General features: G+C 31.1%; 2 protein-coding genes across 3 annotated transcripts; both read left to right on the top strand.

The window, feature by feature from the left end:
* Positions 1-1,726: 1,726 nt before the first annotated feature.
* Positions 1,727-5,182, top strand: LOC111397292. Of its 2 annotated transcripts, XM_023024141.1 has the most exons (4): positions 1,727-2,039; positions 3,978-4,419; positions 4,497-4,632; positions 4,839-5,182. In XM_023024141.1, exons 2-4 carry the CDS (start codon positions 4,198-4,200, stop codon positions 5,033-5,035), a joined length of 555 nt encoding a protein of 184 aa, XP_022879909.1. In that variant the 5' UTR covers positions 1,727-2,039; positions 3,978-4,197; the 3' UTR covers positions 5,036-5,182. The 2 variants fall into 2 exon arrangements, with proteins under 2 accessions (XP_022879909.1, XP_022879908.1); XM_023024140.1 differs by having other exon boundaries at positions 1,727-4,419.
* A 12,056-nt stretch (positions 5,183-17,238) lies between these two features.
* On the top strand, positions 17,239-18,459 carry LOC111397291 (WUSCHEL-related homeobox 4-like). Its single transcript, XM_023024139.1, has 3 exons — positions 17,239-17,566; positions 17,713-18,009; positions 18,091-18,459. The coding sequence occupies exons 1-3, from the start codon at positions 17,306-17,308 to the stop codon at positions 18,235-18,237; spliced, it is 705 nt and encodes a 234-aa protein (XP_022879907.1). The 5' UTR covers positions 17,239-17,305; the 3' UTR covers positions 18,238-18,459.
* The last annotated feature ends 958 nt before the right edge of the window (positions 18,460-19,417 follow it).

Raw genomic sequence — 19,417 nt, 5'->3', positions numbered from 1 at the left:
CTGAAAATGTTATGATTTTAAACTCTTAAAAATTGGTCCCAAAACTGAAAAAGTTATGATTTTAAACTCTGAAAGTTCGGCGCGCCCCTTACAATTTCGAAAATTGTACAAACCTTTTTCTTTGTCAAATTTGATAAAATAAATCTGTTGTTAAGGGCCTTCTGAATTTGAGGTGCCCATTCAAGAAATTCTTTTACAAGTTCCACCCCTCTACCTTTGGCGCGAAACAGCTTTAAAATCAAACACCCATCACCCATGGCCTCTAATACTTCAATATGTAAAATAATAGCATTACTCTTTTTGAATAATATTTTTTGGAGAATGTATGTTTAAAAAGTAATAAAAAGTTTTAAGTTTGCGTGAAGAATATTTAATTGTGAAAATATGTAGTTTGAAAATGAGTATAAGAAAAATGAGTTTTGAAAAAATGATTGTCAAATAGGAGCTAAATCTTTGCAAGTTTAAAGAAAAACCTTGTACTGAAGCTTTTTTAATGGGTAATTAGAACAAAACGTTTTTACATTTCAATATTATTGTACAAAAAATATCTACTTTTCCATATTTAGCATTTTCACCTTATTTTCACATTTAATTGCGAAAATTATTATGTTCATCCAATTTTTCAATAATAAAATGTAAAATAATAAATATACTTTCCTATTTAAATAAACAAAAAAGAAAAATTAAAGACCAAATTGCAATCATACTTCTAAACCTTTTTTAAAAATCACCATCTTCAATTAATTGAGAAAATGAATGAAGATGATGATTTCAATAATGAAATGTGAAATTACAAATAAATGAAAGATAGGAATATTTTGCACAATAATATTGAAAGGTGGGGACGTTTTGTGTTAATTACCTTTTTTATAATTTATTTGGATTCACTTGCAATTTAAAAAAAAAATTGGGAATGTGAATAGGAGGATATATTTGTTATTTTACGTTTTATTTATTGAGAGATTGGATGAAAATGATGATTTTCGCAATGAAATGTGAAAATAGTGGTAAAAATGTTAAAAAATGAAAGGTGTGGATAATTTGCACAATAAAATTAAAAAGTATGAACTATTTGTGCTAATTGCCCCATTTTTAATATTCTTTAGTTTCCAATATTTTTTTACGTAGCGTTTCATCTCCAAATTTTTATATATACAGCATTGGATTATCGACAGAGAAAGTCTATTGAAGAAATAATTAAAAAGTGACGTTTGTATTATGTATTTTCATAAGACAATTTGCTCTAATATTTCAAATTGAAAAACTTAAAAAGAGAAAATATTAACATCCTATTTGACAACCATTATTTGGGAGAAAAAGAGTTTTAAATAGTTGTTTTTAAGAGAATATGTGTTAAAAAGTAGAAAAAAATTTAAATTTTTGTAAAATATTTTATTATGTGAATATAGTTGAAAATTAGTACGAAAAAAAAGATTTCGAAAATAATGATTGTCAAACATGGTCTAGACCACTTTTCACCAACATGAGTGGCTCCACGTGTAAGGCATCCTAAGACCTCTTTGTTTTAGCAGCCCCTAAAATAAGAGTAAAATATTGAGTTTCGTATTCAACCAAGAAAAGAGCTATGTGTATAGAAAAGCTATATAGGACTCCTTTAGGATTTCAAAAACACATCTACATGCAAATGTGTTTTTGAATTTTACATGGAAAAAAAAAAAAAAAAAAAAAAAAAAATGGAAATGAAATTGGAATCGAAGTGAAAAAGGGCAATGAACCGAGAAAATCAATTCATTCCTAAATTTTTCCCAAAATCATAATTGCCATCAAGCAACTCCCTCAACAATCCGGCCCCAAAAATCTGATTCTCCCACGTGACGAAATTTGATTCATCGACTTGGCTCCCTCTGATGACTACAATCTAGCCCCAAAATCTATTTTACCCATGTGACTCCCTCCGAGGACAATCCGAGTAGCATTCAACAAAAAATCCAACTACTTCACCAAAGCCCGACTTTATCCATCTCCGAATCAACAAAGAATCAAGGAAATCTATGTACCTATCAAGATGGCAGACAAAGGTAATCTCTTTCTTGTTTATAATGTATACTTGATGCGTCCCTGCATTTTGCAACAAGTAAATACGTAGAAAGGTTCTAGATATGGGAAAGCTGTTTCGATTACCTGAGCAACATGTGACATTGCAAACAATTATATGGTTGTAATGATGTTTTTCAATATGTTAGGGTGTGATGTTTTGTTCTCTATGAAGTGGATTTTTTCATGCTTATATCACTTGAAGGTTGTTGTTAATCAAAAGTTGAAATGAAATTTATGGTAAAATAGATGATATTAAGTTTAATTTTATTTCATTATGAACTGAATTGTTCTATTAGTTATTGTTGTGTAATACCTTTTTTGTTGCAAAATTGTCATAAGAAAAGAGCTTATGGAAGATGAGAATCATGCTTTGTTCATGGAGTGATAGGGAGAACGTTACGGATGATGTGATCATAGTAGAAAATGAAAAATTATGAAGAGATGTTTCGACTGTACCCAAGGTGGGTATGATGTTTAATGGTTTAAAAGAGATGTTGGACTTCTATAAAAGATATGCATATAGCGTAGGTTTTCCAATTAGGAAAAGGAATTCAAAGAAGGGGGATGATGGAGCTCTGTAGTATGTGACATTGACATGCGTCCGTGAAGGCTGAAGAAGTTATGCTATAAGTGGTTCGTTGAAATTGCAACCAACAAGTCAAACAGATTGTAAAGCAAGGATATCTGCATCTTTGGATAATCTTGGAGTATGGAAAATTAATAAAGTGTTCCTTGACATCAATCATAAAATAATTCCTTCAAAGTTTAGGTTATTTCAATGCAATTGAGAATTAAGTATAAGTATAAAACGAAATCTTGAAGTAAATGATATAGCAAGAATTTCGTTGCGCAAGAGTTATAACTCCACAATGGTATAAGCGGGGGAATATGAAAATATGACATGCATGGAGAAGGATTGTCGGAACTATATTGAATAAATGAGACGATTACGTCTTGGAGAAGGAGATGTTGTTGCAATACAATCCTAATTTTCAGATATGCAAGCACGGTATTCGGGATTTTACTTCAGCATAGATGTAGACGAAGGGCCACGACTTAAGAACGTCTTTTGGACAGATAATAGGTGTAGGCAATTGTATAAAGAGTCTGCCGATGTTGTCACATTTGATACTACGTATCTCACTAATAAGTACAACATGTCTTTCACACTCTTTATTGGCGTGAATCATCATGGACGGTCAACACTACTTGGATGTGGGTTGTCATCAAACTAGGACATAGATACTTTTTTGTAGTTTTTCAGGACATGGCTTGAGTGCATAAATGGTCAAGCTCCCCAGGGCATAATTATTGATCAAGACAGGGCTATGCAAAATACAATTAAAATCGTTTTTCCAAATACAAGGCATAGGTGCACTGTGGCACATTTTGAATAAAATTGTAGAAGTTTGGATATCACGTTAAGAAGGGTTTGATATTCTCTACTATACAAGGACCGGTGTATGATTCACAGATTGTTGACAAATTCGAACAAGGTTGGAGAGTTATGCTTGATACATTTGATTTCTGGGATAATGTTTGGTTGTCGGGATTGTATGAGAATAGAACTTGTTGGTTCCTTACTTCTTGAAAACCTCTGGGTAAGTATGTCTACAACACAATGAAGTGAGAGCATTAATGCGCTCTTCGATGGATATGTGCATTCGAAAACCTCGTTCAGACAATTTGTTGAACAGTATGAAAGGACACTGAGAAATAAGGTTGAGAAGGAGTTTCAGGCTGATTTCAAATCATACGCTCACTGTTTCAAAGTTCAAGATGAGTTCATAGGGAAGGTTTATTGTGACATCATATCTGTTTTAGAGGAAAGTTTTAGGACGACGCATGAGAAAAAACTGTATTTTCTGTCTCATTTCGAAGGGAAACATGTGAATTACTTGAAATTGAATTCTGTGCAGGCATGAGATCGTAGTCTTCATCCTAATGACACCACTTTAAGATCTGAGAGGTACATACTATGGAGATGGCAGAGAAATATCAGTAGAACACATGCGAGGGTTGTTGTGCTATGACAGGCTGGTTAGTACTCTTGGGCAATTGAGATACAATGATATGTGTTGTGCTTTTTCAGAGGTGATAGATCTTGCTGCAGTTGATGAAGGTTGAACCCATTTAATAATGGATTGGATAAATTTGAAAGCTAAAGAATTGAGGGTGACGAAGTATACACTTGAAAGCAATTTGCTTTTACATCATCCTATTCCATTGTCTTCTCAATCGAACGCTTCGCAAAATAGTGGCATCGTCAGTGTACTAGATCCAACAACGTCAAAAAGAAAGGGTGCTCCAAGGAAACTTAGGAGGAAAAGCCCACTAGAGTTGAAATCGAACAAAGTAAAGGTATTTTTTCTCTATTATCCTACTTATTCGAAACGATATTTTTGAACCGATGCTCATTTAATTCAACTAACATACAGGCAACCTCAAATGCAAGTAAAGGAAAAAGACTAAAAGCAAGGGCTACCAATATAGAAGTTGTTGCATCAATTGTCCAAACAGCTCAACGTCCACAAAGTTCAACGCCGACCATTATCATATTCACAGCTTCTCTTGGTTAGTATTTAATTACTAAATGGTTGCTTTTAATTCATACTATTTAGGTTCTACTCTAATATTAAAGTGAGGAAAATGGTTGCTTTTATTTCGTTACCAAAAATATAAAGTTTTCAGTTCATTCTATTCTAATCCCAAATCATTTTGTAATGTTTATGTGGATAAATAATGAGGTAAAATAACTTCTTTCAATCTCATTTATGTAGGGGATGGTGATAGTTGTGACGTTTCGCAGTATATCCTGCATTCCACTTTCATCTATCTATCACCAACAAATTTCATTCTCAATGGTCAACGTGAAGTCATGTCAGCACACATCATATTCTACGTTCCGCTTACACAACAGATGCTTTATTATAGTCAACATTTACGTGATGAAGTGGCGCGGGATAGTGATTGTTGATGGCCATTTGCTTCATTGTTCATCCGTTGGAAGCTCCTTCTTTTTTTTTTTCTTTTTGCGTTTGTCTAGACGCTAAAACGGATGCATTTAGTATAAACTGAAATGGATGCACGTTGTATAAATTTCGTACTCTATTTTTTTGGGATATGTTAATGTCATTAACTTTAAAGAAGTGGCGCGGGATAGTGATTGTTGATGGCCATTTGCTTCATTGTTCATCCGTTGGAAGCTCCTTCTTTTTTTTTTTCTTTTTTTTTTTCTTTTTGCGTTTGTCTAGACGCTAAAACGGATGCATTTAGTATAAACTGAAATGGATGCACGTTGTATAAATTTCGTACTCTATTTTTTTGGGATATGTTAATGTCATTAACTTTAAGTTAAATTATGATTATAGAATTAGGAATATATTTTTGAAATTAGTTTGCACCACAACCAAAGGCATTTTGTAGTTTAGAGACCTTTTTTTGTAACTACCATATGGCACCAATGCAACCATAAATTGGATCCCTTATACGTCGAAGACATGATTTGTTAGCTAAACATTTATAGAGTGAATATAACACCAAACAAAACGAAATACTCAGTGCACATCTCCATGGCTACCACAATACATTACATAACATCCAAATTACATAGCATTAAATGACCTATCCAAAGTAAAATAACAAATCCTAATTTAAATAACAACTGCATTGTCCCCTACAACTATATATCGGTCATTCACATTTCCTTTTGCAACTTCATTCTGAGCTCACTTTTCCTTTCTGTATTCTGACTATAATCTCCACATCTTGCTCATAACTTAGCCGACACATAGTTTCAAACATGCTGGATGCCTTTTGAACTAATTTGCTCTTTGCAGTTTTAGTGGATGTAATTGTTGCAACGGAACTTGATTCACGCTCTTTGACCCACTTCCAATATTCGCAATTCATGCTACAACAATTGAACATTTTTCCCTTGTTGTTAGTCTCCTTCGCAACAACAAAATACTTGACAAAAGCATGTTTACACCACGGGCACAGCCACTTGTTTGGACAATCCTTGAACAAATGATCGTTACGTCTACAACCATGACAAACACCACGATTATTTGCCGCCATAGTAAATTGCATATCAAGCACATACAAATAATGTCAGCACAGCGCAATGACTATTTCAAATAACTACATAACAAATTGGATAATCAAATGTTTGAGCAAGTCGAATAAGAACACTCATCTGGTTCATTTTCAATTTCCGTACACACAACAAGGCAATTCTAATATCTACAACTTCTAGTCTTTAATCACCTCATGCAATAAATTTGTGACATTCTAGATAATATCAAACTTGTATACGCAATTAGTTTCAAAGTGCACAAAATCTCGAATTATGCTCGAAAGGTATGGTCAAATACAACCATAAATACCCACAGTTTTTGTCGAATTAGGCAAATATACCTATGACCAACAACAACGACACACCCATATAAACCAAATCCGGTGCTTACCGAATGTTCGCTACAAATTCCATCAAAGAAGGAGATTGTTGGTACTCCAACGTATGTCAAACAACGAATCAAATTCCGTCGAAGGAGAAGGAGATCTATGTTCTTTGCTTCTTTTCGGTTTCGGCCAATGGTGGAGGTTAGTGTGGGGACCAGTCTCGATTTGGGTTTGATTTGGTTTGGTTTGGAATGACGGTGGCGAAAAGGGGAAATAACGAAAGAGCTCTTTTTTTTTTAAATTGTGAAAGTTTTTCATTTTTTGATTAACAACCACTTCAACGGTTTTTTCTGTATTATTTTTTATTATTTTTTATTTTTTATTTTTGGATTTAACAGTCAAGTCAGCGATTTTGAAATTATGTACTCATTCGGGTAAGACTATCCTGTACCTATAGCTGGACTGTTCAACCAAAATAAAAATAGGTCACACAATCTAATTTCAAATTTTTTGAGTCTAGACATAATAAGAAGTTTCTTATTTTTATTATATTATACTTCAATTCTTTTAACAAGATTATTCATGATACTAATTAAATCATTAAGAAAGACAAAAAATAAAATAAAAAGGTATGCTCCTGATGATTCCTATAGACTTCGATTAGGTATTCAAATTTTTTGAGTCTAGACATAATAAGAAGTTTCTTATTTTTATTATATTATACTTCAATTCTTTTAACAAGATTATTCATAATACTAATTAAATCATTAAGAAAGACAAGAAATAAAATAAAAAGGTAGGTGGTAAAAATTTTCCACGTTTTCCCCATATGCAAGTTTGTTTCCATATCCCTCCCTCTCGCCTAGTCCTTGTGTATGTAACACTGATTTTTGTAAATGTCCATAAATGATGACTAAGAGGTCTCCAATGCGTTCCTCTAATTTTCATCTAAGTGGCATGCAAGTTGAGAGATTTTTAATTTAAGTGTAATTGATTTCTAATGAAAAACACTCAAGTTTAAAATTGGTCTCCGATAGGTTCTATTTCCAATAATGTTGTAAAGGTGTCTTTTATTTTCTTAGAATTAAAATAAAAAACTACATCTAAATTTGCATAGGAAATATAAATTTTGTTGAGTTAGCACGTTAAATAGATCTCTTAAATTTAGATGGAGCTTTAGACAATTTTTTTTTTTTTTGAATGTTAATAATATCAGCTTGACAAAGTTTTTGTCCGATTGTGTAGGAGTTGAATTTTTTAAAACATTGTCTATTTTCCTTAGGTAACATCCATTGACTAATCGAAGATGCTCTAAATTATCGAAGTTATTGTGCTCTCGTGGATTTTAGCTCACCGAAACTTGTTATTCTATCTCCCTAATATATATTTGACAGTTTAGCACATTGCAAATGATAGTATGAACATACCATTTTTGACATAAAAAGGGATATAGATATATATTGAGAAGGGTATAGTAACATATTTTAGCTACCTCTTACAATTACATATCAATCATAGAGTGTGGTCTTCACTTGGTAGAACCCAAGACACACTTTGGAATGAAAAGGTAATTGAGAGTGGAAATGGAAAAGGCAAGAGACAAATGGAGTTTAAGAAGAGGTCAAGTGTTTGTGCAAACACCACATTAGAAAAGGAACAAAATGAAAAGTTTTACAGTATTAATAGTAGTAAGATATTTCATTTCAGTGCCATCAATTCACCAAATTAATCCCTTTTTCTCTCCACATTCACATTTGCACCCACTTTTCCTTACATGATATGACATATTTCTCACAATGCGATCATGTTAACATCCCACCGCATATTCTCCTTCTTTCTTTCGAAGGAGAGGAAAAAAGGAGAGAAAAAGGAAAAGATAAAGAAAAAGGGATTTCCACTGTAAAAACATAAAGTCATGAACTTATCAAGACAATGATGCCTACCAGAATTCACTTTATAATTAAAAAAAAGAAGAGGAAAAAGAATTCACTTTATTTGGCACATAAATTCACCCATCTTTATATCATCAACAACTTCCAATGTAAAAAGGCTTCTAAGCAAATTGAAAACTAAGTTTGGTTGTCAAGTGCGTCTACAAATGGGAGAAAAGTAGTTGAATATGACATATTATTTTTGTCCAATAAATAATTAATTTTACGAAGACTTTTTTTCCGTAATGACAAATAAATGGGTGACAAATGCTAAGCACCAGTGTGGCTGAATAATATTATTATGATAATTGACATGCTTGTTCAAAATAACAACAAAATCCCGGCTAAATTAGTGCAACTAAATTTGAGGACATGCATGTGAATATGTCTTTGAAAGTCAGGAATTGCAGATTCAAAGATCAAGAAAATTTCCTACGTGAAGCCAGTCATCTATTTACATCAATTTCCTTCAAATATTAGTTACAACGTACAAGTCAATTATTCAAAATGTGGAAACGTGTCTTATAATTGAAATCATAAAATTTATTTATTTTTTGTCTTCTTCTTTCAAGTATTTAATAAGGTACTAAAGAATATTCGTTTTTATTTAGATTTTACTTTAAAATCAAATGACAACGAGTTTGGAATATTATTTCAAAATAATTGAATGGAGAGGTCCTTGTCAAATCTTCCGCTAAGAAATTCAAATAAACAAAATATTGGTTGATTGACATTTTCATTTATTAATAAACACACAAGTAAAAATTTCTAGTCCTCGGCAATATTTAAGAAAATTGAAGAAAACAAACTCAAATTTAATATATTGTACTATTCAATTTTGTCTAGAATTATTACTTGTGCAAGGTTTATTAAAGTGACGGAGTCATGAATGCATGCTCTAAAGTTTGCTCGTTTATTTAGGAGAGATTTTTCTAGTAAAAATGATAATTTAGGAATATGTGGTTGAAAATAGGGATCAAAGTCATGATTTTGTAAAATGTATAAGTTGAAATAATTTTGAAGAAATCTAATTTTTTAAAAATTTCTTTCAAAATAAAGCCGCAAAAGTATTAAAACTTCGAATATATTAAAGAAAAAATGAATAGAAAATAAAATAAAAATATGGTTGCATTTTATTATTCTTACACATTCGCGTTTGTATACAATTTAGCACTGTCTGAACCCTATTCTACAAAAACTTTATTTTTCTTAAATTTATTTTTAATAACACGTTCTCTCGATAAAATTTGGATAAAATAATTTTAAATATAAATTTAATTTTTTTCCTACTTTTGAACCATATATTCTCGAAATATCACTATTAAAAATTTTCTTTGAGCTAAAAATGAACTATCCAAAATTTATACTATAAAACATAAACTATATGAGTAGTGAATGGATGAAAATAGATCGAGAGTTTTGTGGTTTAACACGTAGTGAATGAGTGGTGAATGAAAGGGTGGCCCATTGACACGAGCGAATGATGAGAATTTCTTTGAGCTAATGATGGATTTCCACCGTTTCTTCCACTGTGTGGGCTCCCTCGCACACTTCCACAAAACTTTATGTTTGACCGATATTTAACCTGTCAACTCAACATTTTTGCTATCATTTTTATGGTTTCACTTATGTTAAATGCCACGTGTGACCAGCTAATTAACATTAATGACATGGAAAATTGCATATTATGTCCTTATTCTTTTGTCTAATGTAACGCTTAAGTTTTTACAATCCATCTTTCGCTCGACCTCGGATAACGTTACATTTCCATCCATTTATCCTTGACATTTAGGTGGTTATTTACTTCTATCTATTCTCGAAGTTTAATGTAATGCTTAAATTTTTACAATCCAACCTCAATTTGCTCGTTCTCAAAACGTCAGATTACTATCTTTGTATCCTTTACATTTAGGTGGTTGCTCCACTTCTATCTATTCACGAAGTCTAATGTAATGTTTAAGTTTTTACAACCTACTTCTCAATTTGCCTGACCTTAATACGCCATATGATGCTATCTCGCCATTTTTCGTATTCAGGTGGTTGATAATTTCTATCTATCTAGCCAACTTGAAGGTTCAAAAAAATGCAATTTCAATTTAATGATTTTTTTACCTCAATTTGCTCATTCTCAAAACGTCAGATTACTATCTTTGTATCCTTTACATTTAGGTGGTTGCTCCACTTCTATCTATTCGCGAAGTCTAATGTAATGTTTAAGTTTTTACAACCTACTTCTCAATTTGCCTGACCTTAATACGCCATATGATGCTATCTCGCCATTTTTCGTATTCAGGTGGTTGTTACTTTCTATCTATCTAGCCAAATTGAAGGTTCAAAAAAATGCAATTTCAATTTAATGATTTTTTTGCTTATAGTCCTAAATGTTTTGGCTTACTAGTTACTTTCTACCGTACTATATTTTTCTTTGCACGTTTTCTTACGGTTTTCCAACTACCTATTTTTCCAAGCACCCTTTTTTCCATTTTTCTACCTCTCACTTGTGGAGTTTTGGATAGGGAAAAAAAAATATTCTTTTTAGTTTTAATTGAAACTAGAGGTATAATCGTTTTAAAATATAAAGAATTACTTTTAAAGGTGAAATTGACCATTTTTGAGCTCCTTCGACGATAACCAACTCAACCACATTATATGTACATCAAGATTGACATATTCGTTTACGCCATGTGAGTTGATAGATTTTGGTGCGTTGATAGAATTTTGACACATAGAAGGTGTAAATCAAGATGTACACAATGTGGTTTTCCAACTACCTATTTTTCCAAGCACCCTTTTTTCCATTTTTCTACCTCTCACTTGTGGAGTTTTGGATAGGGAAAAAAAATATTCTTTTTAGTTTTAATTGAAACTAGAGGTATAATCGTTTTAAAATATAAAGAATTACTTTTAAAGGTGAAATTGACCATTTTCGAGCTCCTTCGACGATAACCAACTCAACCACGTTATATGTACATCAAGATTGGCATATTCGTTTACGCCATGTGAGTTGATAGATTTTGGTGCGTTGATAGAATTTTGACACATAGAAGGTGTAAATCAAGATGTACACAATGTCTATACAAGTAGCTTAATTCTAACTCAAAGCAAGAAATTGTACGCCTGCCCCTTATTCTATTTGGATCTATGTGTTATAAAATTTAAAATTAGAAATATTGAGAAAAAATAGTTGAAAGTTCAATTACTCCTTATGTAATGGTTGGAAGACCCTTCCATGCCATTAAGGCCAATTAAGGAGACAATATATTATTCAATCTAGAAAACACGGTTTATTTATTTATGGAACACAACTTTTCTTGTTTATCACTTGATTAACTTCTAATCTGCATAACCAATTATGATTTTCTTTCCTTTCCTTTTCTACTTTTTTCCCCTCTTATTCTATTCGCTGTGTTTGATTGAACGTACCACACAAATTTTTCTTCAATAATTTCGCCACCCACAACCCACATTGTGCTGGCATGTCGATTTTGACATGAAACTATGAAGCATTTTCACCATTCTTGAAAACCCTGGTTTTATAGTCGCTTTAAAAAGGATTCAAGCTATTACAAAATCTCAAATTGTTCATTTCATGTAGAGATGGAGTTTATAGAGTTAAGACAACTCAAAATCAATCTTAGTGCTTTTATTTTCAGACATGAACTTAGATATTCAAGCAGCAATGTTTCATATATTTCGAATGTGTTAATAAATTAAACTTGTAGGGTGAGAAAATCACATAACATATGGTTATTAGGTGTTTTTTAGGGGGGGAAAGAAATTGCAATAAGTAATAAAAATAATTATTGCACATTCTTTACAGCAAGAACATTGATTATTGCAGATTAATTAAACTTGAGATGTTAGAAAGGTCACAAGCATATTTCTTTGGATAATTTTATCTTTGATACATCCATCCATCTTTATTTCTTTAATCGAGCATATACAAATTTTATAAATAAGTGTCAATAAAACTAGAACGATATATTTGTTTATTCTATTACCTATGAACAACGTTGTTGGAAACCTTTTAGATAATTTATAAATAAGGAGAAGTAAAATTAGAACATTATTTTTATTTACTCTAATACCATGTTAAACAAAATCATTTAAAAACTTTCAGACAATACACAAATTTATAAATAAGTAGCTGTAAAACTAGAACACTATTTGTTTACTCAGACACAATGTTGAACAACCTCTTTTTAAAACTTTTAGATAAAATAATTCAACACGCTATATATTTTCAAAGTACTAAAAAAAAATATTTGGGCGTTAATTTTAAAAACCTCGTATAAATTATATTAGTTGTTTGCAGTGATTATTAAATTGAACAAATTAATTAAAATTAGAGAATAAAATAATAAATAAATGTCTTTGTTATTGGATGTTTAGCAAAACTTAAATATATTTGAATCTGATCAAATATATTTTTATCCACACATTTTATAAACCCATATATTATTAACATTTTTTATTTACATATTTGTTGGAACTTTCTGCTTAAATTATAACTTAAGCAATTCCAAACATGCATATAATATTGTCGCATGTCAATCTACTTCCTTTTTTTATTATTTATTAATAAATTTTCTATTAAAACTTCCCTTTCTACTAAATAGTTTAAACCACTATTATAATTTTCGATTTACTTCGCTAGGGAAGTCATGTTCATTTAATAGATTAACAGTTGTCTAGTGTAAACCCTAGAAGGGTCTTCACTCTTCAACAATACTATTAATCCCTTGCTTGGTTTGCATAAAAAATAAATTTTTAATAGATTTCGGTAAAAAATAGCAAAATATGTGGTTAAAAAATTTGTGGATCCTATAAAATATGTAATTGAAATTGAGTTTGAGTTTGAGAAAATATAAATTTTAAAAAATGGGATGGCTATATAAATGCAAAATGAATTGCAAAAACTTCAATTATGATCTCTTATCCTTAACGGATAGGATAAACAAATTTCATTATTGACGTAGTAAGAGAACCTTAGATATGGTTATCTGGTAATAAATTCAAGGAATCATAAGGTAGGAGATCAATTTTAGCATAAACTTCGTTCTTGGAAGTGCCCCTTATTATAGTTATATAATTTTTTACTTTAATAATAATAATTTTTATAAAATTATCTTTTTCTTTTTCCAAGGTAAACCTGGCAAAGACATTCTTTCAAAACGAGTAGGTACAGGATAATGAACTCTATTGGATAGGCAAAGACAGATCTTTGAATGAAACGAATTTCAGCGCGTTTTATTGTTGATTGATGGGTGTTTGGTGCGTTCACATTCCTTCTATCCAAACCTAAATATCCTTTGAGTTGTAATATTTTGTCAATATTATCAGATTTTGTTTTGTCCTCATATAATGATTATTCTGGCCATGAATACGAATTTAATGGTGAGAGGTGAAGCTTTAGAGGTGATGTAACAAAGTTTTTCATTAAATAAAAAAAAATACATTTAACAGACTTTTATTAAAGTTGATAAAATTATATGTTCAATAAAAGGTGTAATTAAAATTGAACTTTAACCAATTAAAAAGTAGATAAAATATCCAAATAAGCACTTAGTATTTTCTTGTCAAATGAAACCACTTAACCTAGGTTAACCAAACTCACAATGCATAAAAAACTAACCGTTCCTAAATGTTAATATACCTCTAGAAAAGTCTTTTATTGTTATTCAAGACTCGACGATATATTTCAGTGTTCAGTGACGGAGCTAGAAGTCAGTTCAATGGGTGTACAAATTAATTAAGAAAAACTTTAGAATAAAAAAAAATATGTACAAAATAACATAAAACTATCAAAAAAAATTATCATTGTTAGTTTTCATACTTTGTAATGCTGTATAATGAAATCATTTACTACTTTTTAAATACATCTCCATAACTTCTTACATATCAAACAAAATAAATTTACTGTAGATGTAACTAAACTTAGTTCTACTGAATAATAATGCTCAAATTCTATTGAACAACTTATATAATTAAATATGTCCACAACAAATTCAAATCCTAAGCATATAGGCATAATTACGTCTAACAATAACCCCCACTCAAATCAATCAATTAATAATAAACATAAAACACGATGACAACCATCCTAAACAAAGTAATAATATAATCTAAAAGTCTAAAATAAATGGATTAAGAAAGTGAAAGCTATAATATTCACTCAGTCACCGCTATTATTCAACATGTAACTACGACCATCATACTTAAAAAATTTGTCGACCCAACATTAGTGCTAGCTATATTTACAATGTAGATATCATAATTTGTTCTTGTAACTTAATATGAGGTGTTTCAATTATCACCGACAATGATTATAGCTATATATATATCATATCAGAATTATAAACCACAATTGATCAATATATATCTATCATTATATACAAAATTTTGTGTAGGGGTTAGTATCATGTCTGTTCCTTGCTTTACAATGTATGGACTTTAACTAATTAATGAATAACATGAAAAAACATGGAGAATTGTAGGCGATTGGACATCATATTGCATCAAAAACTATAATAAATTATTTTACCATATTCTTTAGTCAAATTACATTAATCACAGCTCTTTGTCACGTTGGTAAATTTACGTAACAGATAACTTTTCTTATAAGTTAAAAGAATAAGAATATTTCAAAAAATTACAATTGTCATATCAATGAAAATTCTTGTAGTACACGGCTTAGGACAGTTGCTTTACAGACCAGAAGTCTGAATCTTGTCTAACCGTGTCAATATCAAGTCCTATGAATCACATTAACTAATTAATTGATAATTAATAAAAGAAAAGGAAATAGAATGTTAACTATCGATCTTCTATAACAATTTCTAATCCTGGGAGAAAAATGTATATATTTACATCATTAGTCATTACTAAATAATGCTATAAAAGAAAGAGTAATACAATTCATTATTAATATAGATCATCGCCAGTCTATTGTATATTGTACTCATGAAATTTATCCACGACACCTAGTTGAATTTACTCCAACAAGCTTATGTTTGCCTCTTCACATGATAAATATATAAATAGTTGATACCGCCTGAATTCAAAAACTGATAAACACTAATGCACACATTTGAATGCCAAAGACTAAGGGTCGATCATATGGATTATTGTATTTTTTCAAACTAATTTCGGATGAATGAAAAATTAAGATCGAAACAGAGACGTGTAACACATGGAATATTATTGATGATTGTTTTAGCCGAAGATACAACATTGCTGTTTTCTATTACATTTTTGAGGTGTGTATTTGAGAATTAATCTACTTGCACAATGAATTCGTACAAGTAGATTGATAATATGTGAGGTTTCAAGATTCTTTCCATCGATTTCAAAAATAATTTTCCAAACCAATGGCAGAATACCTTCCAACTCATATAGTGTCAAATTAATTGTATAAGTAGCATAATTCTGTGTATTTGGACTGTGTTCTTAACTACTTGTACTTTATTTCTTACATACATACTTTAGTCTTGAAAAACATGGAATAACGACAAGGTATCCGAATTTTGTACTGAAAAGATAATGACCACCACCATCACCTCAATCCTTTCTTTTTTGTTTATTTCTCCATACAGCCAATTTTTTTATAAGTGACAGATAATTGGCTTTTACTGTTAGCATATGAACTACTAGTGTATATCCAATAATTTATCCATTATATTCAAACATGGATGTCAAGCACTTACGTCTCAAATCATGCAAGATTTTGTGATACAAAAATGGATCAAAAGCAAGTTGGTGGTTTTATACTATTTGGGAAATTGGAGCAAACAGTTCCCAAAAGAGATATTTATTAAGTTGAAATGGATGCATAGTAATTTTCTACAGAAGCAGACGGCACATCTTAAAAAGTAAAGAGTTTGCATTTTCAAGTATTGGGATTGGAGAAATCTTTTTTACATTCTCTCGCTCTATTCACTTTACATTGATAAAAGTTGAGTAAAAAGAAGCCACCAAAGAGCAATACTACCTTATTATGAAAGAGAGAAATTATAAACAAAGTCCGATTAGACCACCCACCGCACGCTTGCATACTCATTTTTACCACTACTTATTTTTAGCTTTTTCAAAATGAATCTCTTCTATTTTTTTCCCATAAATTATGATATCTGGCTAGATAGGACGCTGAAATGAACTTAGGGTGTGTTTGAATACAAGTATGAAATTTATATGGAAATAAAATAAATTCTTAAGCAAATTATTATTTGTATAGAGATTGTCAATTAAATGTATTTGTTTAATTTTCAACTTAGAAGGTGTTGTGCTTGTCTATTTTTTATTGTTGGGTAAATAAAAGAGAGATGGAGTGGATGAGAGAGAAAGAGAGAGTGAATTACCTGAAAAATAAAAATTTATTCCCCAAAGAAAATATTTTTCTCATTTGTTAGGAAAATATGGTTATGTGACCAAAAGTAGAAAAATATTTTTCATGAAAAACTTATAAACCAAACAGCACAAAAATAAGAATTTGGGTGGAAAAAAACGACGTTTTCCATGAAAAAATAGTTATAATGAAATGCACTCTAAATGAAGAAAGAAGAGAAACACACGAAATACACTATATCATACATACTGAAAATATTTATATACAAAGGTTAGAGTGTATTCGCTTTTAATAAGAGGTTTGTTTTAGGAAGTTTGAGGAAAAAATAGAGGGGGATGTATTTTGCTTTTTTTTTTTTTTATCCTAGATTTGCACATTATATCATTTTATCAAGAGAGAGAAGCAACTTTTCAATTCTCTTTTTAAACATGGAAATCTCAAGTCAACCTCACCTCATCATTTGGTCTTTGGTTGATATTGGACACCACCTGATCATTTCCCACTTTTTCTTTATCCCTTAGCTTTCTTCTATATAATCACCATTCTTATTAGGAATCAAGTATCATCCATGGGAGTTGAAGGTAGCATGAAGGTTCATCAATTTGCACGTGGATTCTGGGAGCAACAAATGCACGAGCCACCCTCTCTCACTCTTGGATATAAGCGATTTCGCCCACTTGCTCCAAAGCAACTCATCACCACCACTACCACCACCACCTCCTCATCGGAGAGTACCGTCCCAATCTTCGACCTCAAGAGCTTCATTAGACCCGAAAGTGTTCCCATCAAGATTGGATCCTCGGATTATCACAAGAAAGAATCTGCTCAGGTAATTACATAAATAATGCATGTAATTCTTGGGTTACTTCTCCATGCAAATGCTATTGCTCTGAGGGCATGTGTAGTACGCAGTACTGGACATGATCAACTTGTTAAAGTTTGATCAATTTAACATTTTTATGATTTTACATGTAGGTAGAGACGCATCCTGGAGGGACGAGGTGGAACCCAACCCAAGAACAGATAGGGATTCTTGAAATGCTTTATAGAGGAGGAATGCGAACTCCAAATGCGCAACAAATCGAGCAAATCACGGCTCAGTTAGGGAAGTATGGCAAGATAGAAGGGAAAAACGTGTTTTACTGGTTCCAGAACCACAAAGCTAGAGAGAGACAGAAGCAAAAGCGCAATAGTGTAGGTCTTAATAGCCATAGTCCAAGAACACCACCTTCTTCCATACTTAACACTTCTTTATTATCATCTGACTCTAAGGTAATTTAATTTCTTGTCTAATTAAATCTTTTTTTCTTGAAAAAATGTTCGATAAATTAATAAGAATGAAATTTTCTGTAGGGGGACGTTGTGAAGGACGAAGACAGTCCATACAAGAGAAAGTGCAGCACATGGACATTTGAAGAGGTAGAAGAGGACAAGAGATACTGTACAGAAGAAGAAGATAGGACCCTGAAACTCTTCCCTTTGCACCCGGAAGGCAGATGAACAATGTAATTCCAGAAAATGTTCGACTCTCTCTTGTGTACCACTTCGATTTCTTGACTTGTTTTTCTTTCTTGGATTGAAGAAAGAAAAAGAAACAAGTTAAACTTGTATTGATCTCTTTTCACTGTGCTGATTTCTGATCTGTGTTCCATTTCTAACATGAACCTACTAAAGTCGTCTATCGTTTGAAAAATGTCGATTCTTGTTACTCTTTATTTGAAACTTGTTGTTGTCTTCCATTAATTCCAAGGAACAGTTTAAATTAATAAATAACCAATTTTTTTTTCAAGACTTTGATAAAGTATCATATCAATCAGGAGATGTTGTATTATAGCTAGTGGTCTGTGGGGACAAAATTCATACGGATAAAACGTTTAGAAATAAATTATTATTTGAAGTTGTAATAATGACATATTGCTAATTGATGCAACTCAAGCGAACCCTGTTTAAAGCAGCAAAAATTGGTCTGTTTTTGAAAAATCTTAATCATTCAAGAACACAAATTTGAGATTATTCTCCATCTGACATCGTATTTATGTAGTAGTTTTACTTAATAGATAAACAAGAAACTATCAAATATTCTCGACTAAAATTATGGTTATCGCTTACCATCCGAATTAAAATTTCCTTACAATTTTTAGGAACCTTTCAAATCAAATTCGATTTAATAATAATGCTATGTAACACCTTAGTGTTTGGCACTAGTTTATGTGGCATTGGACCCAACAGATTCAAACTGAAATAAATCAAATTATATCTCAATTTTATTGAACAATATACTTGAGGTGACATATAACTCTTAATTAAATTGCGAAGCCTGCCAATTATTCTCAGTTAATGTCTGAATTCTTATTCAACATGGAGATTGCTATTTCCTTACAATATTTTGGTATTTTGAGGAATATTTCAGTGAAGTTAATTCGATTAGTGAACAACAAAACCATCCAATCTTGATTATTTGTTAAGATATTTCATTTTTTTTGGGTCAAGGACTAAATACAATTATATTAGCAAACCAAGTAACTTCATTTTTTCTCCTTTTCATTCTCTCAAAACCTAAACCAAGTTACTCAACTATAGGAAGTAGTGAGGTAGTCAATAAAGTGGACATGCTATTGGATTTGCAATCCAGTTAGCAAATCCTAGTATGATTGTGTTTCAGCCCAAATTCATTTTGTTT

The sequence above is a fragment of the Olea europaea genome, chromosome 7 (genome assembly GCF_002742605.1).
Source record: "Olea europaea var. sylvestris chromosome 7, O_europaea_v1, whole genome shotgun sequence".
Taxonomy (NCBI): domain Eukaryota; kingdom Viridiplantae; phylum Streptophyta; class Magnoliopsida; order Lamiales; family Oleaceae; genus Olea; species Olea europaea.
Note: the sequence above shows the minus strand (reverse complement) of the source record. Positions and strands in the feature narration are given on the sequence as shown.

Coding starts and splice junctions, on each gene's coding strand:
- LOC111397292 (XM_023024141.1), top strand. CDS start 4,198: ATGGATTGGATAAATTTGAAAGCTAAAGAATTGAGGGTGACGAAGTAT. Junction 4,420..4,496: donor TGAAATCGAACAAAGTAAAG/GTATTTTTTCTC, acceptor ACTAACATACAG/GCAACCTCAAATGCAAGTAA. Junction 4,633..4,838: donor CATATTCACAGCTTCTCTTG/GTTAGTATTTAA, acceptor TCATTTATGTAG/GGGATGGTGATAGTTGTGAC.
- LOC111397291 (XM_023024139.1), top strand. CDS start 17,306: ATGGGAGTTGAAGGTAGCATGAAGGTTCATCAATTTGCACGTGGATTC. Junction 17,567..17,712: donor ACAAGAAAGAATCTGCTCAG/GTAATTACATAA, acceptor TTTTACATGTAG/GTAGAGACGCATCCTGGAGG. Junction 18,010..18,090: donor TATTATCATCTGACTCTAAG/GTAATTTAATTT, acceptor AATTTTCTGTAG/GGGGACGTTGTGAAGGACGA.